At 46.8% G+C, this 22,414-nt stretch overlaps 1 protein-coding gene across 1 annotated transcript in view; it reads left to right on the forward strand.

Moving 5' to 3' along the window:
- The window catches only part of LOC149365698 (uncharacterized), a 154,189-nt gene extending 133,321 nt beyond the window's left edge, over positions 1-20,868 (forward strand). Inside the window, exons 8-12 of the mRNA XM_089545302.1 lie at positions 1,717-6,683; positions 7,370-7,495; positions 9,774-9,949; positions 16,468-16,566; positions 19,084-20,868. Of these exons, the coding sequence (XP_089401428.1) occupies positions 1,717-6,683; positions 7,370-7,495; positions 9,774-9,949; positions 16,468-16,566; positions 19,084-19,230 (5,515 nt within the window). The 3' untranslated portion in view covers positions 19,231-20,868. The remainder of the gene's footprint in view (positions 1-1,716; positions 6,684-7,369; positions 7,496-9,773; positions 9,950-16,467; positions 16,567-19,083) is intronic.
- The last annotated feature ends 1,546 nt before the right edge of the window (positions 20,869-22,414 follow it).

The raw sequence follows: 22,414 nt of genomic DNA on the forward strand, positions 1-22,414 counted from the left end.
CGCCGTGACGACTTCTGGTGGATGTGACGCCACATCGTTCCCATGGCTATATCGACGTCCACGCTATTTCGACGCAATTTCGACATTTTTGCCTTTAATTAATTTACTAATTAACCTACAGTCACCAAACGAGGCTTCTAGGTTCATTTTTTCCTCCTCTTTCTGAAGCATTCATTGGTTTTCTTATTTTGTTCCCGAGTTAAACGCGTGTCACACCCTTTGTTACCGGACGACAGTATGAGCCATTGAAGGCTTTCGCCTTAAAAAGGCGCTAGAGTCGTCCGTGATGTATTCTAGGACGAATCTAACGTCTTTTTTTTACCACCGAGGTAAACGCACGAGCAAAAGAAATTTGAACAGTGGAGCGCATAGGCGCCGCTTTTTTTCGCGTTTCTGGTTATAGCGATAGTACAGCCTTTGTCAAAAGTTTGGAGCCCAGGGGGTTTGCTTCTGGGCCACGCTGTGTGGTTCGTAATGCATCTCCAGCGCTCCAAATTTCTTGAAGGTAAAAAGATTTTTGGTCCTGTCTTCTCGAATGGGTAGCGCTGCCACGAATTCTTCGGGAGTCCCACTACAAGGCTTAGAAGCAAACCCCCTGGGCTCTAAACTTTTGACAAAGACTGTACATTACTTGTACGCCTTTACCGACTTTTATGTAGCTCAGTGAGACATGCTTAGGTGTGTCTTGCTTCAAAACCGCTAGCTTCTTCTCGATCACTTTTACCACCAGGGCGGCATGTTGCAGGATATTTTGTTTAGTATTGCGTTCGGGCATTTCTTGCATAGCGTAACGCAACCAAGGAACTAGTTTTCCCCAAAGACTCGAGATATTGCGTCATCCAGCGTTTAGAGAGCACAAACCTAAAAGGGCAAACGATGGAGCAGCGGCCATGAAAAGGGCGAGGGTTTCTCTTTGGGAAAGAGAGATGTCAACGTTATCAATAAGAAAGAAATCTATTTTGACTTTGCAGTACCTCACTGGCGCGCACCTCTGATTTGTTCTTGGTTAATCGAAGGAGTGATGCGCCGGGCGTATAGTGCTAAAGAAGAAAACACGCGTTGGGAAATACCGCCTCTTTACGCAATTTAATCGCGAACAAAGTGGCACTTTAGCCCAGAGAAGAACGAAAACTTGTACTGTAGAGCGAGTCACAGGCTGTATATTTCATATTGTCACGTTGTAGTGACGGCAGTCCAGCGGTTAGGAAGACACCAGCAAGTCTTGCAAACGAAGCTCTTTATTTGGGCTGACTTGCGCCCGCAAAAGAACTGAATCACTCGGCGGCGGCGTAAGCAGCAAACGTGCTCGTCAGTCGTCGAACCACGAATGCCCGCTGCTCGCGGCATCGTTCAATTTAAAGCCGGCAAGGAAACTTCGAGATAACAGGTCGAGATCATCTAGAGTAATCTAGAATAGATGCAGCTGTTCATGGCTGTGAACAATCTAGATTAGTCCTGTCGCTTCTCGCGTCACGAACAAAAATGATAACACCCCTTTTCTGCGGCCTTGCGCGCACGAACGGACGCTACAATGATACGTGGCAATATACATGATGGTGAACGAGTGACTTGCATTGCTTTTCTTTTGTTGGCTTTCAAAATCCGTATAATTGCGCGCACGGTAGATATTCAGGAATGAGTAACTCATAGGCTTGTTGTCCGTTGCTTGCACTAATTGTGGGTTCACACATGATGCTTCTCTTTTTTTTTTTTCAGATTGAAATCCCAAGCACAGAGCGAAGAAGCAGTCTCGCAAGATATCGAAGGGGAGAGCGAACGACCGCGGCGGAGACCCAGTCGCGATTCCGACTCGCGCCGGTCGAGCACCGCCGCTCCGGTAGAGCGCGGCGGGGGCGACAGGGAAGCCGAACAGGAAGCGGACGCGGAAGAGAAACCGGAAGCAGGCGCGGAAGGATCGCGGAAGGATCGCGGCAGCAGCAGTGCGGAAGAGGCGTCCCCAGAACGGGAAGCGCGCGCCGCTGACGCTGATCAGGCGTCGCCTTCGGGGGGAGAGGGTCGGGAGGTCGCTGGGTCCGCGCCCGAGACCGAGAAGGGCGTACGTAGCGAGGAGGAAGAACAAAGAGAGAAGGAAGTCGAGGTCGCGGACAGGGACGGCGGCAGGTGGGAGGTTCGGGAAGCGGAACCGGAAGGCGAGTCGCGTTACTTCCGGGAGGAAGGACCGTACCGTCTCGAAGTGACCGAGGAAGAAGAGAACGAGCCAGTCGCGCAGTCGCAGACCTCAGTCGCGCCCGCCGTAGGTAAGGAAGGTGACGTCGCGGCGGCCACAGCGCCGAGTCAGCGCACGTCGTGGAGGACGACGGGTGGTGGCGACAAAGCCTACCGAAGAAGTAAGTACCCCACCGTAGAGCCGCAGCTACAGCAGAAGCAGCCGCAGCAACACAAGCAGCAGAGGACACGTGTGGCAGCAGGGACTAGAGGCGCCGGCAGCAAGCAAGCTGCGGCCGGCGCGAAGACGCCTGCGGTGACTACGATGAGCTCCGAAAACACAGTCGGCGCTACCCAAAAGCAGCGGCAGGGTCGAAGGTCTCGGGGTCAATCAGGGGTCACAGTCCAGGTCGCAAAGGTTCGACTGATTCCGGGGAGACCCGCGGCGGAGGCTGGCACGACCGAAGCAGACGCCGAAGAGTCCGAGATTCGGGAGTACGTCCGCCGGGGCGACACGATGCGAGACCGCGACCGTGATGCGGCGTCCAGGAAGGCGTCAACCAGGCACGCCGTCACCAACATCGACACGGCGCGCACGGTGGTTGAGAGCTACAGGAAGAGCGACGCCGTAGCGACCGAAGCAGCCAAGAAGCCCAAGAGGGAGCGGACCTTCGACGTTGAAGTGTACGTGACGGAAATGGGAGACACGGGAACGCAGACGGGGAGCGTGACCGACGGTTCAGGCAAGGCTGTAAAGGAACGCGGATCCTCATCCAAGGGCGGAGGTGGTGGAAGTGGCGTACGACGCCGGTCCAGGAGTCACAAGTCCTTGAGCAAGAGCGAAACACGCGGGAGCTTGCACGGAGACAGGGGCAATGCGAGGACTACTGGAGGCGGGAACACGACGGACGCCGACGGAAGCAGCCTAGCCGACAGCATTGCAACCTTCGTCGATAACGTGCCTCAGTATGACCGTGAACAGCTTGCCGATGCTCCCAGTAACCTTGAGCGGGAACAATCGGGAGTAGAGTCAGAGAATCTAGCAGACGGACAGGAGCGCGTCGCTGAGAATGGCTTGGACGAAGGTGTTTCCGCAGACGATGAAGGTTCCGGGGACGAAAACACAGCTCGGCGCAGTTCTCTTCCCCCAGAAAATGGTAGCGTTGGTTTAGAGAATAGTATCGAGGCTGACAAAATACAACCAGAATTAGCGGAGTTACAAAGCTCACAAAAATCGCCAGAGCCTTTGGACACCAAACAAAATACCGATCATGACAAGGTCGAGGACCAGACAGCACCGCGTGGAATATCGGACCAAGGTAACGACGCAAAGACTAACGATGACATCAGTGACACTAAAGAAGAGGATATAATGAGTGACATCAACACTGAAGATAAGCCGCAAATGTCCTTAGAAGTGCCAGAGCCAGTAGAGTCGAAAGAAGGGGCTGAAGAAGACAAGAACGGCACACAAGAGAATGTAGCATCAGACGAAACGCTTGCGGCTCAGTCTAAAGATGATGGCCAGGGCAATGATGAACAAAGCCACGACGTTTCGGCTAACAATGACGCCGTAGATATGTCAGCAGAAACGGAGGTGTCCAGTAGTGAAGATGTGTTAAGCCAAGCAAGAGAATCAGTTGTGCCTGACGAGGCGCCGTTCACCACAAAGGAAGCGCAAAGCAATGACGGCCCAGGGAACACTGATGATGCACAGGAAGAGGGTCAGTTTATTGAGCTTAGAGATTCGGTAGAATCCAAGCCTAAGGACGTTGAGGTGAATGATGAGAATAAAGAGGAGCAGTCGCTTGAAGCGCCTGAGTCAGCACAAGAATCGCAATCCGGTGAAACCAACGACGACGAAAACAACATCCCGTATGCTGAAGAGGACATTAAAACTATTGTAGATAACAACAGCGAAGAAGCTGTCCAGGAAGTTTCTGACGGACAAAATGATTCACCAAATAAGGATCCAGAAAGGTCCCTAAGTGAAAGCATGAAATCAAACGAAATGCCGGAAACAGCGCAAGAAATAGCAGCTGCCGAATCCAAAGACGACTTAAACGATGCTTCAGATACTCAAGAGCATGTTGAGACTAATGGAGATATGAATAGCAGCGAAGAAGCTGGAGCTACTCCTGAAAAAACAGCGGATTCATCAGACAAGGTTGAAGAAAGACCGTTAAGTGGGAAAGCAAACACTGACAGCGAAAATTTGACACACGGGGAAAGCGCTGTTGACGGGAGTACTGAAGGTACAGATAACGCTGTTGATGACGTTGTTGTCAGTCATGAAAATGGCAGAGCAGTTGGCGGACCGGCTGAGAAGGACTCAGAGAGGAGGGTATCGGCGGTGGGCACTCGGCCAGGAACAGCTGTGGTGGCCGAAGCATTTGAATCTAAGGACGCCGAAAGCTACAGTGATGACTTGGGTCACGATGCTATTGAGAAAGCTGGAGAATCTGCAGCTACTGCTGAAGAGCACAACGATGATGTTCCGGATGTGGAAGCTGAAGCGAAGGAGGCCGACGTGAGAACGTTGGGTGCCGAGGCTGATGAACCAAATATGGACTCTCCATCAGTTTCGCAGGAACAGGAAGCTGGAAAGAACGAACGTAGTCCGACAAGTAGAACCGATATTATCAAAAGTAGCGAAAAAACAGAGGAGGAGTCAGATAAGGCCCATATCGAGTCCTTGGCAGATAACGAAGATAGTGTAAGCAAATCAGAGACCCACACGGACACCAATGAAGACACCCCAGACACTGTCGAAAGTGATGAACATGCAAACTCAGCCCAGCCCGTCATGATCGAGCCTGAGACGCACAGCTCCCAAGCTGACGACGGAGCCGGGAAAAAGTCCGGAGAAGACATGCAAAGAGAAAAAGGCGCGGAGCCTTCCACAGCCTCTGATGACGTAGAAGTCTCGGAAGTTGCTCATGACGAAGAGTCAGCGGAGAATGCCTTTTCTGTCGACACTGAAGAAAAGACGGACCATGGTCAGGGCACCGAATCGGAGGTGGTTGATGCCGACCAAATATCAAAAGAAGAAGCGAACATCACAACCGCCAGCGCTGAAGATGTCGCGCCAGAGAAAGATATGGGTGGAGAAGGGGAACAAAAGGGTGAAATGGAGAGCGCGCAGGACCCAGAAGTTCATAAACCTGACGAAGTTGTAAATAAAGATTCAGATATCAATAACGATGATGCAGAAGGTGTAGTCACAAGAGATCAGAGGAATGGCGAGAATCTGGAGGAGTCTGGTGACATGCCAGATGAAAAGGGCGGTAATGCGGAAAGTGATCATGAAGTCGAAATGACAGATGGAGAACCATCTCAGTCAGTGGTTGAGGAGGCTGAACCTTTAGACACACAACAGGACGCAGGAGATGAACCGACGCTAAACCACGGTGGTGAGGACCCTATCTCTTCGGATTCAGCCCTTGCCGTTGAGACCGAAGACGATAATGCGGAACCGATCCTTGCTGCCGATGGAGGAGAAGGTGATGATAAGGGTCAAGGTGAGGAACACCTTGAAGACACAAGTGGCAATGCGGAATGCACGACTGATTCAACGAAAGACGACACGCACAAGGAACAGCTTGAAGCTGACAAAGGTGGTGCTTCAGAAGAGACGAAGGATATAACAGAGTCGGAAGGTGAGACTGCAAACTTGGGCGATGAAAAAGCTGAAGGGGACGATGGTAAAGAAACAGCTCGGGACCTTGCAGTCAGTGCGGAAGAAGAGAATGCAACTAACCCTGAAGACTTGAGTGCCAATACGGAAGGCGATAACGACACTGAAACGAAAGCAGTGCAGGAGGACACAGCGGATGATGTCGATGCCAAGGAAGTAACAGATGAAGCCGAAGCGCCGTTACCTGCAGCTACGACGGACCGCGCTTCGCCCACCACCGACTTGGACACGTCACGCGCCGAGGACGACAGCGCATTTGCTGACGGAACCTGCACGAGCACGCCTTCACCAGCCACAAGCAGAGCCGAGTTGACTTCACCCAAAGACCTCCACGAGGGCGAAAACCTCGACGAAGGAATTCTAGCTGACGAACCACCGCTAAACAAGGACTCTCTCCCAAGTCAAGAAGAGGACGCAGATGGCGCGGTCGACGCGACCTCTTCAAGCAGCGGCCGTGGAAGCCGTGGAACCGTGACCGAAGTACCAATACCAGCCGCGCACAAACCACAAATCCGGGGGACCAAGGCTACGAAGGACGGGGGAGGTGTAAAGCCACCCAGAATCAAGGCCCCGAGAGGTGTCGACGTACTTCCAACGAGGTTCAAACCGGCGCCTAAGCGAAACGCGAAAGACCATTCCGTGGCCGGGACCGGAGGCGTACGGAGGGCCCGCTCTGACGGCGAGAAGATCGACCAGACCCCAGTGGGTGCCTCCAGAACCGCGCTGACGACGCCCGAGCAGCGCTTGGACAAAGGTGCCGGCAGGCTTCTGGGCCGGCATAGCCGGAGTGTAAACATGGAAGAGCAAGGAGTCGTTGAGAGTAAGAGAGCCCCTTGGAAGCGCACACCTCGCACATCTCGTTCAGGTCACACTCCCTCTCTTTGTCTACTTCATGTGTTTCTCTCTCTCTCTTTCTTCCCTAGTGTGTGTCTGTGTGTGTCAGTGCGTTTGTATACGTGCAAGTGCAAAAATAACTGCCGTTAATAATATCCATGTGCAGGTTCAGCAGTTTTTTTCTGTCATGAGCGGTAATTCTTCGTGAAGATTTATCGGATTTGCATAACAAAACTTTGTGGCTTCAAATTGTAATTCTTCTTTGCAACAAAAACTTCAACTTCAAAGCTGATCTTAGTTGAAATGTTGAAATTCAATTCGTCTTCGTTCAATCTTTTTCAGTCTTTTCACAATGTCTTGACAGTTGCAAAGTTGGTACCTCAGCCAAGGTGCCTAGAGCAGCCACAACCAATAGCCATGATTGGGTCGCGCCGTTTAGTGACACAGACTAGCCAGTCCTCAAACTGCATTATTTCCTAAATTTTGGCAATGTCTGCGCATGTCTACCAACAAGCCTTCTATTATTTGAAAATCACTGTGGAAGTTTAAAGGCATTAACATTAGCGGTTGTCAGTGCTGTGTTTTATTTTTGGAACCTTTCTTTCCTCTGCCGCGAGAGAGCGTATCCCCATGGCTCCTGCTGGTGTCTTGTTTGTGCCCCGTTCTTCGCAGTCGCGAGGCTGCAGAAAAAGCTAGATGCCCTGCGGGAGGAAAGGCTCGCCTGCGAAGCCAAGAGAGAAGACCTGCTGCGACGCGCAAAGTTCCTCCAGAGCAAGGCCACTTCCACGCGAGACCAAGGTAAGGCATGTGGGCCTGCTATGCACAGCAACGCTTAACCGCTAGAGCTGGGTGATCGATTTCGGGGTTGAGATAACTTAAAATAAAATAAATAAATATTTGGAGGCTACTTGCGGCGTGTGATAAAGAACGGTCGATGTTTTGTGCGCAAGTTGCAGATCAGGCATGTATTCTCAAGGATATTCAGTCGAAAAAAAAAACGGAAGCTTGCCCAAAATACGTCATATGTTTTGTTCTTCTGTAGTAATGACAGATTTGCTTGAGTATTCCAGTAATTTTCTGTAGTACTGTAATATTTTCCTGTAGGATGTTTTTATTGGTTTGTCGCTACCACAGCGGTCGTCGTCGGGTCTCCACAAACATATTCGGCTGGACGCGCTCAGCCAGGCGGGAACGGAACAGCGCACCGCCGGCCTTGCAGTTAAGCAGCCACAAAATCCAGTCTGCGCGTGCTTGGCAGGCGTACCGGGTCTGTCGTCGTCTTCTGCGGCCGGACCACGATGGCACGCTATAGCCCAATACTATGAAAATTTGTGTTGTTACTACAAGTTCATGGCGAAAAATATTACAAAAACCTGTTGAGGCGACAAAATTTTCTTTTGTGTTTTCGACAGAATACGTATGCCTGCAGAAAGTTATTTCCTGCTCTTGGGTGGTTGCCATGCAGTTACAACGGTTCGTAGTAGGAGTGGCAAAAAGAGAGTCGTTCTCGCTTGTTCCCAGTTGATATTATCGACAGAGTCTATTCCAAAGTATTTTCAACTTGTCATAATGACAAGAAGTGATTGCTCCGCGGATATCATTTACTGTAGTAATGCACTGCTGCTGAAGTCATGAGAGAGCTCGCGCTGACGGGGCTACCGAAATTCTGTCATACTGGTGGAGCCAGTTCTCTCCTAGACGTGAGAAGGTTGTTGAATAGTACACAAGATTATTCCCATGGACATAAAATTTTATTATGTGTTGGCAGTGCGATAACAATAGAAGCTGTTGATGCCCTTATCAAAAGTTACGTAGTTACGTCGCTTTCGGTATGCTGGCGTTACTTTTCGTCAGCCAGGGGGCGACCTTTTTGACTGACGACGCATTTTTTTTCCCGACAAGAACTTTAATACACTAAAGTCAAGTTTGTGCCACCAGGGAAGATTTTTGTTTCAGCGTTTGAAAAAAATGGCAGTGGCTTAGCTCAGCTAGGCCAGGATATACTTAGCGAAAGCAGTTTCGTTTAATGACATTTCAGTAGCGACGTCACATTTCGGCTGGCCAAGCGAGTGGAGGCGAGCGCAACGACGAGGCGCGCGGTGTGACGTCATACCAAACGGCGGGGGCTGCTCCGCAGCGAGGCGCGCGGTGTGACGTCAGGCCAGATGGCGCGGCGGTTGCTAGGCAACGGCTCAAGGTCGGTCTCTGTGCCTCCTCGGAGCACCGCCACAGAGAAATAGCAAGTTCGTGGCCAATGTAACTTTCGCTACAAAAAAAAAAAATGGCTGTGGCTTAGCTAAGGTTAAGCCTGGATAAGCGAAAAGCTGTCGCTGCTTTTCAGCCAACTCCCAAGCTACCACTTCTGGATCGGTGTTTCTGCGCCGTCCGACTGTTGCTTCTTCTTCTTCTTCCATGACGAGTGTCTGCGCCTGTTCTATGGGCACGCGCGCCTGATGTACCCCTGCTTTCAAATGTGCACAGCGCACGGCTGCGGCGAAAGGTCAAACAGCTGCTCGTTTAGCTCTGCGTTTTCATTCTTTCTTCGTAACCGCTCGACGTCTCCCGAAGTACAGTCTTCGCTCACCCGGCTACTCTCAGCTGACGCAGCCAAACGCCGCAATTCAACGTTTTTTAGCCGCCGTTTAGCAAGGCGTGCCTCTCGTGCTTCTGGTGTTTCAGCCGCTTGTCTAGCCTTGCACTTTTCATATGCTCGCTGCTTTTGAGCCAACTCCCTCGCTACCACTTCTGGGTCTTCTTTTCCTCCTTCCATGGCGAATGTCTGTGCCTCTTCTACGGCCGCCGCCGCCGCTCACGCATTCTCGCAACTCCTTGCGAAAGAACCTTCTCCTCTTTGGACGGCGGCAGCGACCGCGCGGCAGCGGCGAGGGGTAAACCGGTGGCGAGGAGGAGAAGTGGCGACGTACCGCGCGCCGCGGCGGCGCCCAGGGGTGGCTCACGCGAAGCGCGGTGTTGACGAGCCTAGCGAAGCTTTTCGCTTCAAAATTCTCCGGTAGCGGGGCAAATTTTTTGTTGCCTGTTTCTTCAACTGGATTTGTTATGTGTTGACAATGCACAGCCCGCGACATGTGGCAGCGCCGCTACGCCGAGGAGAAGAAGATCACGCCCAAGCTGGAGGAAGAGAGCGCCCGGTGGAGGCTCGAGCTGGAGCGGCTGCACCGGGAGCTCCTGGCCAGGGTCGAAGGGGAGCTGCGCCTCACTGGCTACCCTCGCTTCGAGCAGCCCTCCAACAAGGTACTCGGCGAGGCTGGGGGCCGAAGCTGGCGAAAAAAAAATGAAAGGAAAAGACAGTCTCAGCTGTGCTGTTACTGATGACCATTGAAAGCTTTGATTAGCACCATCTGTCGGCTGCAAACACTCCGTAACGCAGTGGATTTTCACTTGAAATTGGGAGAAAACTAGAGAGAGCGGCGAGATGCTACGTACACATGTTGGTAGTGATGTCTTGATTTTCCTAAGTACGGAAAAGCTTCGCTTTAGATGGCTCGTAAAAACATACAATCGTAGGAAAAGTTGGTAGAAATTTCCATAGTCCACCACTACGGCATCCCTCATAGCCTGAGTCGCTTTGTGACGTTAAACCCCCATAAACCAAACAAAACCAAACCAATCGTAGAAAATATATATGTGGTAAAAGAGCATAAATAATTTCCACGTCAATTTTTTGGGCTCAGCGCCATGCGGCACATGGTGGCAATCCCGCGAACTATAATGTTTTATCTAAATCTTCTGGCCTTCATGGCTCTGCGTGCTGATTCCTGCTGCAGCTTTGGAAAGACCCAGAGGTTTGTGACGGAAAGCTTGCGTGCTCTAGGTGCGTGCATGACATGATCAATCAGGCAGCGGCAGTGGAGCTTGGTTGTAGCCTGGTTAAGAAAGAATATTATATGAAATATTTCTCAAATAAAATCTAGTTCACCGCGCCATCTAATTTTCTTTCCTCTTTCTTGAAAGCATTCATAGTGTAGACGGCAGATTATTAGGGACCTAGAGTTGTGGTTTAGCCTTGTTGCTCTAGTTGCATAATTACAGGATTCAGCGCGAGGGGACGAGGATGAGCAAAATGAAGACAGGACTGGCGCTGAACCTGTCTGCTTTTTGTTAGCCCTCACCATTTCGCGCTGCATTCTCTAATATCATATATTAGTGACTATAAGCTGCTTTATAATGTGCGGGGTTAGCAAAAAATTTCCTCGCCGCTTCGTACACGAGGAGCTCGTGTTCACGCTTTGACACTTCTGGCTTTGGTACTTTGACAGTCTGAAAACAGATGAAACATTGCACTTTTGCACAACACATCTCACGGCCTCTGCGCTAGATATAATTTTAGGAGGCTTGCATCAAGTACTAGAAAACACTAACAATGGCTGACCACAGTGACCTTTTCTTTAAAAGGCGACATGGAACAATATACACTTTCTTACCATAAATTTCTGATATTTTTAGGGGCAGGATTCTCTTACCTGCACTTCAGAATAGGTTGTGCGATTGACTGGTCATTGTCATGATGTGTAATTGACGAGCGTCTTGGTTGCTGTGTGCTGGGCTGTTATGATTGTGTAGTTTAACTAGGGCTAGCCTCATATGAATTCTTCAACATAAAAAGAGCTCTCAATTTTTGGCCGCATCAGTGACCTCTGTGGACTTTATATTCCAAAGAATAGTCGATAAGATCATGTACTGTATTACGTCATTCCTTTAACGTGTTTTACGTGAAACATTTTATAATTTTGATTTAAGTTCCCCAGACTTGTTGTCGTTAACTAGTTACGTAATATTATGCCGTCACTTTAAATTCAGCGCATTGTGGTCTTAATTGGTGCAACATTATTAAGCCGAAAGTATTATTTCTACTAGCCTTAAAACTTTGGCATCGGGTTGGTTGACTGTGCAAGTAATTTCTATGGCGAAATATATTAGCTCGTTACCACGCAAGCTCAAGCGATACAAGCTCCTTACTTGACCATGTGCTATGCCATAACATGTTCCTTCTGTCCAAGCGTCGCGCGTTTGTAAGAGCGATGTTGCTAGTATTGTACAGTTTCATGCTGTGTTTATTTAGTTCTTTTTGCAGGAAAGGGGACTGATAGTTATTCCGTTATATCATTTTGTGACTTTAGTTCCTTATTGTGAAGTTTTCTAATACGCCATTGAGGTGTCGAGCGGCGAAGGAAGACACCCGTATTGAATTTATATCTTCGTTATTCGATGAGCTGCAACACGTGCTACGAGCTTGGTTGTCAGCGCGGTGTTCTGGTTGCGTGTGAAGAAGGAATAAGGGTCGCGTATCTGCAGTACGGCTAACGATCTTCGCCGCTTCTTTCACAATCTATATATTTTCCAGCCAGGCAGTATTTTCTTTATTTAAATAGTTTTTACAGTAATCTCAGTTATTTGTAGCCTGGTCACTCTATTCAGCTGAGATTGGCGATAGTATTTCCACGTTTCCGAGTCTTGTTCACACCCTTTACTACAAAATGATACTTCTTCTCAATAGCTAAGTATATTGCGTGAAGCACTCTTTACAGGCAGACGAAAAAAAAAAAACGGAGTTCGGAGTTGACCTAACTGGCGAGCACAGCAATATGAAAAACAGAACACGAGGGTGAGCCCATGTGTGCGACCTGTTCTTTCCCGCCAGCGGGCCGACCCAGAAATTTGGGCGGAACAGATAAGACAGATAAGACCGTAACACAAATTAAGGAGTCCGAAAAGCATCGCTATTCAAACATGGAATCGCAAATCACATTCAATCTTTTTTTCAAGGTAAAAATAGACTTCAATTTGTGCTTCCAATGACTGTCGGTTGCTCTCAAGGTCTATTTGTGAACTCTTCGCTCTTAATGTTTACTTATTACCATAACTCAGTGTTCTCATGCGCTGAAGATTGTTTTTTAAACTACGTTCTGGTCTCCGTAAGGTTATGGGGCATTTGCGTGTAAGGTCGAGAAATGCAACATATTGCACGGAACGCATTCCAGCAGCCGCTATAACGAGCACCATTTCTAAAAGGGGTTTGAGAGAAGAGCAGTAAAATTTGTGGTGAAGTTGGTTTGCATGGTAAAATGTTTATGAAGCATGGTAAAAGCGCAATATGAGACACACACACACACACATACAATGAGATGAAGAATGAGAGCGAACACAGCTGATAGTCAGTGCTGTGTTCGTTTTCATTATTCGTCTCACTTTGTGTGTGTTCATATTACATCATCATCATCATCATCAGCCTGACTACACCCACTGCAGGGCAAAGGCCTCTCCCATGTCTCTCCAATTAACCCTGTCCTTTGTCAGTTTCCGCCACTGTATCCCCGCAAACTTCTTAATCTCATCCGCCCATCTAACTTTCTGCCGTCCCCTGCTACGTTTGCTTTCTCTTGGAATCCACTCCGTTACCCTTAAGGACCAGCGGTCATCTTGCCTTCGCATTACATGCCCTGCCCAAGCCCATTTCTTCCTCTTGATTTTGACTAGGATGTCATTAACCCGCGTTTGTTCCCTCACCCACTCCGCCCGCTTTCGATCTCTTAACGTTACACCTATCATTTTCCTTTCCATAGCTCGCTGCGTTGTTCTTAACTTAAGCTGAACCCTCTTTGTTAGCCTCCACTTTTCTGCCCCATAGGTGAGTACCGGTAGGATACAGCTGTTGTATACTTTTCTCTTCAGGGATATTGGTAAGCTACCATTCATGATCTGAGAGAACCTGCCATATGCGCTCCACCCCATTCTTATTCTTCTAGTTATTTCCCTCTCATGATCCGGATCTGCGGTCGCTACCTGCCCTAAGTAGACATATTCTCTTACTACTTCCAGCACCTCGCTACCAATGGCGAACTGCTGTTCCCTTGCTAGGCTGTTGAGCATTACTTTGGTTTTCTGCATGTTAATTCTTAGCCGCACCGTTCTGCTCTGCCTGTCTAAGTGATTGATCATGCTTTGCAGTTCTTGTCCTGAGTGGCTTAGCAAGGCAATGTTGTCAGCGAATCGCAAATTACTCAGGTATTCTCCGTTAACTCTTATTCCCAACTGTTCCCATTCCAGTCCCCGGAATACCTCCAGCAAGCAGGCAGTGAAGAGCATTGGCGAGATCGTGTCTCCCTTCCTGACACCTTTCCGTATTGGAATTTTATTGCTGACTATATGGATAACTATACAAGCTGTGCAATCGTTATAAATATCTTCCAGTATTTTCACATAGCACTCTTCTGTGCCCTGATTCCGCAATGCCTGCATGACAGCTGAGGATTCCACTGAGTCAAATGCTTTCTCGTAATCAATGAAGGCTATATATAGGGGTTGGTTACATTCTGCGCATTTCTCTATCACCTGATTGGTAGTGTGAATGTGATCTATTGTCGAGTATCCTTTACGAAAGCCTGCCTGATCATTTGGTTGACTAAAGTCCAAGGTTGTCCTGACTCTATTAGCGATTACCTTAGTAAATACCTTGTAGGCAACGGACAATAAGCTGATTGGTCTGTAATTCTTCAAGTCCTTGACGTCTCCTTTTTTATGAATTAAGAGAATGTTAGCGTTCTTCCAAGCTTCTGGTACTCTCGAGGTCACAAGGCATTGCGTATACAGGGTGGCTAGTTTTTGTAGCACAATCTCTCCTCCGTCCTTCAACAAATCTGCTGTTACCTGATCCTCACCAGCTGCTTTCCCTCTTTGCATTGCTCCTAAGGCTTTCTTTACTTCCTCCTTAAAAAAAAAAAAAAAAACTCCGCGTGTCGATGTAATTGCATACCCAGGCTTGGAGTGCGGCCTGATTTCGGTGAACAGAACCGACAACGCACTTCCTCACCAGAACAGGATTTGGCCACCCTGATGTAGTACATGGCCATAACCTTTTATGAACAAACTAATTAACCCTCGGCCCTCAGTCCCCAGCAGCTGCGGAGCAACTGACCAAGGCGGCGGTCAGATCTGTGACGCAGCGGAGGGTGCTAAGAATCTCTGGCTCCGGACAGGCCGCCATTGGAAACTGAACGTGGCAACGTTTAACGCACGAACCTTATCAAGTGAGGCTAGCTTAGCAGTGCTATTGGAGGAATTAGCCGGTATTAAATGGGATGTCATAGGGCTTAGTGAGGTTAGGAGGACAGATGAGGCGTATACAGTACTAAAGGACGGGCATGTACTGTGCTATCGTGGATTAGCAGATAGGCGAGAACTAGGTGTGGGATTCCTCATTAATGAGGATATAGCTGGCAACATCGAGGAGTTTTACAGTATTAACGAGAGAGTGGCAGCTATCGTAATTAGGCTTAATAAGAGGTACAAGCTGAAGGTGGTGCAGGCCTACGCGCCTACATCAAGCCATGATGACCAGATAGTTGAAAGCTTCTATGAGGATGTGGAATCGGCAATGACCAAAGTAAAAACACAGTACACTGAACTGATGGGCGACTTTAATGCAAAGGTAGGTAAAAAGCAGGCTGGAGACAAGGCGGTAGGTGACTATGGCATAGGCTCTAGGAACAGTAGGGGAGAGTTATTAGTAGAGTTCGGAGATAGAAATAATTTACGGATTATGAATACCTTCTTCCACAAACGAGCAAACAGGAAGTGGACGTGGAAGAGCCCCAATGGTGAGACTAAAAATGAAATAGACTTCATACTGTGTGCACACCCTGGCATCGTAGAGGATGTGGAGGTCCTCGGTAAGGTCCGTTGTAGCGACCACAGAATGGTAAGGTCTCGTGTTAGCTTAGATTTGAAGAGGGAACGGAGGAAACTAAATGAAGAGAAAGGCTATTAACGAGTTAGCATTAAGAGGGAAGGTAGAGGAATTCAGAATGTCGCTGAAAAACAGATTTTCCGCTTTAAGTGAAGAAGACGACCGTAGTGTTGAAACAATGAATGATAATCTTAGAGCTATCGTTACAGAGTGCGCCGCAGAAGTAGGTGGTAGGATGGTTCGACAGGATACCAGCAAGCTATCTCAGGAGACTAAAGATCTGATTAAGAAACGTCAAAGCATGAGGACGTCTAACTCCACAGACAGGATAGAACTAGCAGAGCTATCGAAGTTAATAAATAAGCGCAAGGTAGCCGACGTAAGAAAGTTTAACATGGAGAAAATCGAGCATGCTCTAAGGAACGGAGGTAGCCTAAAATCAGTGAGGAGAAAACTGGGCATAGGTAAAAACCAGATGTATACGCTAAAAGACAAACAGGGCAATGTCATCAGCATTATGGATAAGATAGTTGAATTAGCCGAAGAGTTCTACAAAAATCTATACAGTAGCGAATCTAATCATCAAGTTACTGAGGGAGGCAGTCGAGCACAGCAATGGGACATCCTGCCAGTAACTCATATTACGCTGTTTGCTTAATGATACTTGTATGGTTGCCGCACAGCACGCAGTGCAATTAGAATCCAGTCAAATAATGCTAGGTTCAAGGCCAGCAGATCAAAAGCATATCTACAGGTTACCGTGCGTAACTTTAACGAATGCTCTAGAAGGTAGTGACACAATATGTTAGAACAACAATTTAGATGTGTTGTTATTGGCTACCCTAATGTTTCGTGACCTCCGAGGAGGGCTTTAAACTGAGTTTTCTTTTTTGCTGTAAAGTTTAGTTACCATACCTTCAGTTCCACTTCATAGTAAACCTGTTTTGTCTTCTTTAATACTGTCGTGGCAAAGAATAGCCAATGTATTGCTCTTTTATTATGCTAGTGACGCAATTTATGATATTCGGAATAAAGCTTATGCCTTGCCTATGCATTTATTTTTCAGCTGAGCTACAAGATTATGATCGCCAAAGTGCTCCAAGAGATAGAAGACCTGAAGCGGCGCCTGGAATACACCCGCATCTCTCTCGGAGCCGAAGTTAGGGTACGTCAAGAGTTCTTAACCTGAGCACCTAGGCTGCAGTTTACTTTCTGTACTTAAACTGAGTCTGTGAAGGCACAGTGTGTTGTGGATTTCTGCTGATAAAGGTGGGGTGTAAAGCCCAAGTACTAATAAGCATGAAATGGAAACGCCAGCTTCTTCAAGGGGACGCCTACAGAAGGGGTCTTACGTAGTTGCTTCGTGAGCGTAGGCTCCAACACCTTCAAAGCATAAGCAAGTGACAAGCGTGCAGCACTCTTGCTGTTATTGCGTGTGCGATGCGTGTGACAATTTTTTTCCCCATGACAGCAGATACTTGGCAATAGCTGAGTGCGTTACTAGTCTACTTGTGATTCAAATGCGTTGTACACTGGCCGAGTTGGTACTTCGTACTCTAGGAAAAATTCGCTCTCACACAACACAGGATATGAAAGGGGACATACGCACAGGCGGAAACTTCGACTGTCCCGTTTTACCACCCGCGATACTTAAGTGGTTTGGGGAGTCTACTCTAATTAGACTCATCTATATTCTGTCCCGTTTTACTATGTCCTATATTGTGTGCGTGCAGTTTTTCCCAAATTTACTTGTAATTTTCTTAGAGCCTTGTTAAGAACGAGTTGCACACACAGAAAAGATGGACACAGGAATGTGATAAAGATGGAAAAAGCGCCATTTCTGTCTTCATCGTTTTCATGTGTTTATGTTTTATATGTACACAACTCGTTCTTAACAATAGCCTTGCACCAGCTCTCCCAGAAAGAGGTTCTAAATTTTTTAGAGCTTCCGGAGAAGAATTTGTCCTGGGAACGACAAAGCAAATTCAGAAGACCTGTACAGCATTGTCACTGTTCTTATTAATTTTTCATCCAATACCTATATTATTTCGTGCACGGCATTGCAGTGTTTTGAAACGAGAACTCATGACCTTCCAGCACTTCAAGCTATGGTTAGGATCCAGGGATCTATAATTTAGCAGTGGATTTGTGACTTTCATGTATGTTGAGGTGATGGAAGAGAGAGAGAAAAAAAGACAACGGCTTTGTGAATTAAGAAAATTGTGTAGGTAGGGAATTTTTCTTTCTGGTGTCCACTGTTTTTGTCCTTTGCATAGCCAGTGATAAAAAAAAAATGATTTTAGATAAACTTACTTGAAGCAAGAAACTACTATTGGCTACCGCCTATGAGGCAAGCTCGCTTAATATTCATATAGGTATTCTTGCAACATTTTAGGCAGCATCTATTCGTGATTAGACTCGCGCTGCAGGAGTTTATCAGAGTATTAAAATGGCACAAGGATGCTGAACTGGGCAAGAAGGAGAGGATGCATGTTTAGAAAACCAAGACCAGAAAGCATGTCCGTCTCCCTTCCCTTCCTTTCGTGTTCCGTGTGTCCGTGTTCCCTTTGTTCCGTCCCGTTCATCTTTCGCGCTGGTTTTCTAAACACGTATTAAAGTGGCGTCTTCTCTAGCACGGCCTTAGAATTAATCAGCAGCAATATGATTTACTTTTCATATAATGACAATATGCATACATGTTCCGTGATAAGATTCTCAAAGACTGATTGTATGGTTCGCTACCATGAGCGCCACTGTTTATTAGATAAGAAAAACAGTGGTTACATTTTTAAGTTGTTGGAGTACTATTAAGTACAAGGTTTGTGGTATGAAAAAGTGTGCGTGAGAAGAAATTCCCTCGAGGCTATGAGGTTGTGCTTAGCGAGAAGAGGTGGTGCAGGTGTCATGCAAGAAGTTTGCTTTTTCTAGAGGCATTTTAGTTTAGTTTTAGAATTTTGTAGCATTGCTCAAGAACTGAGCCTAAACTGAAAAGCATGAGTCGATGGGGTGCAACATTTCCGTAATAACTTTGGTCCAAAGTTGTGATTCCTATTTCAACGCTATTTGAAAGTAAGCCGAAGATCTGCACAACAACAGTATTTTGTTGCTTCTCTCAAACACAACAATAATTGCGTCTGATTCAAGACTAAAAAAGTATAACTCTTTGCATGAACTATGTAGGACGTACGGCTTTAGTGTGATAGCAGAGACGTTCTCTGGGACTGCCATCGGCTGACATTTACCCCAATAAGTCAAGTGAACCACACTGAGAGAGAAATTGTTTAGAGTCTCTAAATGATATGGGTAGATTAAACCTCGTGGGAAATGATGATGGCGTCATCATGCAAGAGAACTCTGACTGATGAATAATGTCAAAATAGAGGCAGGCTGACGAAGCTTAGCGCAATAGATTAAATAAGTTTTGAGGAACTCAATACCCTACAGCCCCTTCTCGCAAATTAAAAAAAAAACAACCGCTGCTTTGAACAAACGCAAAACTAAAGCTAAGGCCGTATCTAAAAATGGGTGTAGACGGGGCAAGAAGGTTCTTCTTCCATGATGATTTTAAACTAAAATCTGACACGTACGAACCACTCTGCAACGTTATAAGGCATGGGCACACAATAGATACTTACACTTCTTATCTTAGTTTTGTTTTGTTGTTGCTTATTTTTCTTTGCAGCTACGAACACACGCCGAAAGAGAAGTGAAGAACCTCCGGGAGGATCTGCTGAAGAAGAAGATTCAGGTCACTCTCACAAAGAAAGAAACCCAATCCGTGATGGCGCCGTTCCTCAGGGACTCGTTCTATTTCGTCGGCCCTATCTAGGAACGAGGCCGACCGGCAGCGTCTCAGATGTATATCATACTCCATAATAAAGAAAGAAATAGTAGGCAGTGTAAAGAAAACCCACAAAAGGATGCGCATTGTTACGATACACTGTGTTCTTTACAAGGTAGTTACCCCGTCGCTGCGAACAGAAAAAAAAATTCAGTTCCAACTCGACCGAGTTGGAGTTTACCGAGATAACGCACCGTTTCGTAAGAGCAGGCTCGCTGTTGCGCCAATGCTTCTTTTCTGTTCTTCGTCTTTCCTGAGGAAGAAATAACTGCAACAGAAAACAAATATATATATGTGACGTTACTTGTATAGAGGGACAGTACCCAAAGTTGAAAGCCAAGGCTACGCTTTTGTGAAATCTAGAGGATAGGGCATGTGCTTGTTCCGTAACAACCTGAAGGAAAATGGTTCTTACAATTTATGAAAGCTTTTTTTTTTTGCAATACAGTTTCAGTCTGGGCGCGCCGTCTAGCTTTTCTGCAGTAGGATGATGAGGTTTTACGAGTGTATCATATTTCACAGTGAGCCAGCGCTGAGGCCGGACTCGAGTGGCTCTGTAGAGTCATCTGCAAAACTGATGCGTTTGGCGTCATAATTCGACATTGATTTACGTTAATGTTGCTGCAACGATGCAAGGCTCTGCTTCTATGCTGCAATGATGCACCAATTTATGTGCCTCGATAGTTTTCGTTCTTCTTTGAGTCCCAAGAGAATTCAGTGCCATGTTGTGCGTTTATTCTATTTTAATTTCCCGTCGCGGTCGTTTTTCTGTTTTCGTAGCTGGTAAGATCTACTCTAGCTACATTGATTCTGGTTACTTGCCTTCGCGGATAGGCCTTTACGCAACATGTAACGAAGGGTTAGTGCAATAGCGTCTTTAAGATAAAGAGATGACATGTTTACTGTTCAGAATAATGCAAAAATACAGAAACGCATGTGAGGATATTTTTTGCCCGCCAACTTTTTCGACAGTGCTAGCGCGGCTGTTTTGAGCATGCGCAGTCGTAGAGACTGCGCAGTAAAGCGTTGACTTGAGATGATAACAACAAAAGTGAGTGCTAGAATTGAGCAGTTAGTGAATCGTTATCTGACTAGTGGCTCACGGTGTGCTAGTTGTCGACGAAATGCCTTTAGTTCGATGTTTTGCACGTATACCGAATATATTTTAAGCTGTAAACGCCGGTTCAAGTTTAACGTTTTGCAGTGTTCTGTAAGATATCTTTGGCTGTTGGCAATTGCGTTTTGAATGCGCAGCCTCCAAGCGAAGAGCAAGAGTTCTAGATTTTGAATCTTGCGGCTCAATCGAAGCTTTATTTTCCCGAATCCTTCTCGGCATTGTATTTGTTGGATTGTTTGATGCGTGACACAAAATCATACGCGTGGACATTATTGTTTTATCAAAGCCTCTCTCGGAATATAAAAAGAAGTCTCTAGCGATGAAATCTAGAGGTCACTTATGTTCAGCGAAAATTCTGGTCGCCACACACTGGCTTGTTACGAAGTCCTCACATTGTGAAATCAGAACATCGGTTAAACAGCCACTGGACGAAGAATATCTATTCTATTGCGATGCAGTCAGCCTTGAAAAGAAACGCCTTGTGAAACTGCACGCTTTCTTGTTTCCAGTTTTCCTTGTCTGTACACGTTTAGCCATGTACAGCCTTTGTAAAAAGTAACCAGGCTGCATGGTTTGCTTCTTGCTTGCATAGTGGAGTCACTACGGCTTCCCTGAAGCTGAAATGGTCGTTAAAGGTAAGGACTGGGAGTCTTCTTACCTTCCAACACCTTTTGATTTTTAGGAAGCCACAAGGGCTCCACTATAAAAGCTAGAAGCAAACCATGCAGCCTGGTTACTTTTGACAAAGGCTGTACGAGTTATACCACGCAAATATAATTGATCCGGACCCCCATTGGTATAAAAATGCACTTTGTCAGAAATAGCTGTTTAGATAGAGCTCGCTTGCGAGACAGACAAGTTTTTTAGGGCAGCACCTATAACGCCGTCTCTGCGTCCAATCTGCCTCAGTCCTGAATATGCTGTTTAATGCAGGTCGGCTTCCGGCCGGCAGAGCTTGTATCGTCTCCCACGCGAGAAAGATCTGGGATAATCTGGAGATGTTGGCTAGTGGTGCTTGACGAGCTACACAGTAGCGCAATAAATCTTATAATTTTGCGCTCCACTGGAAGAGATATGGCAGTGTACGTGTCCTTCATAGTCACGCGCACTGAGATCATATACCACCAAGCTTTTGCCGTCCGTCAGAAAAGGCCCACTGCGTAAGCGCGCTACGAATCAGGACTTCAGCTGGCGTATATTTTTGCTTACTAATGTCTTGGGTTACTATCTGATTCGCTGTCTGGTTTTTTTCTTATTTGTATTTATTCTGTTGTTTTAATTCAGAACAAGAAACGAAGAAGAGACCTCTTACTACATCAGCGAGGTTTTACTTACAATCAGAATGCGTTAGTGAACAATAGTTGTGTGCAACGATAGCTGACGGTCATTCTGGCGGAATGTTTATCAGTTCCACAGTTCCACAGTTCGCATTTATTGAATTGTTCTGTTCTTCCGGCAACCTGAGAAGAGATTGGACTTTCTTTGAAAGTTTTTCTATTTCGCCATGAAGAGTTTTACAGCAGTGGCTGCAATCTGAGAAGTAGTTGAGGTCCCTTCTCAAACTTTCTTTATTGCTGTCTCATTGAAAACATAGGATATACGAGAGGAAATGGCTGCGCAGACCAGGTTTCAGATATAAGTACAAAAACTTTTTCTTTGCATTATTCAAACAGGAGTTTACAAAAGATAACTGAAAAAAGTAGCGAGAGGGCGAACTTCGAATGGAGATTTCAGTGTTGCTTGTGAAATCAGTGTTATTATATCTGCAGGTTTTTCAAGCGGTACAGAGAGCACGGCTTCAAAGTTCTGTGAGGCGACCCCTCAACATTTTTACTGCATCCTATGTGCAGTAGGAGATCGACGCCTTTGTAGAGGTCTGTTGTTATAAGAGGCGCTAAAAGTCAGATCAAAAGTAACGTATTTTATCCGGCTGTATTCTCTAGCTAATGATGTACCCTTCAGCGTACGGCAAAGACTCTCAAAGAAAAAAGACTCAAAGAAATTGTCTGCCAAAATCAACCTGCAGGCCTTCTTCGTCCGTCGATTACAACCTTC

Source organism: Amblyomma mixtum, chromosome 1 (genome assembly GCF_055824585.1).
Source record: "Amblyomma mixtum isolate Tamu chromosome 1, ASM5582458v1, whole genome shotgun sequence".
Taxonomy (NCBI): Eukaryota; Metazoa; Arthropoda; class Arachnida; order Ixodida; family Ixodidae; genus Amblyomma; species Amblyomma mixtum.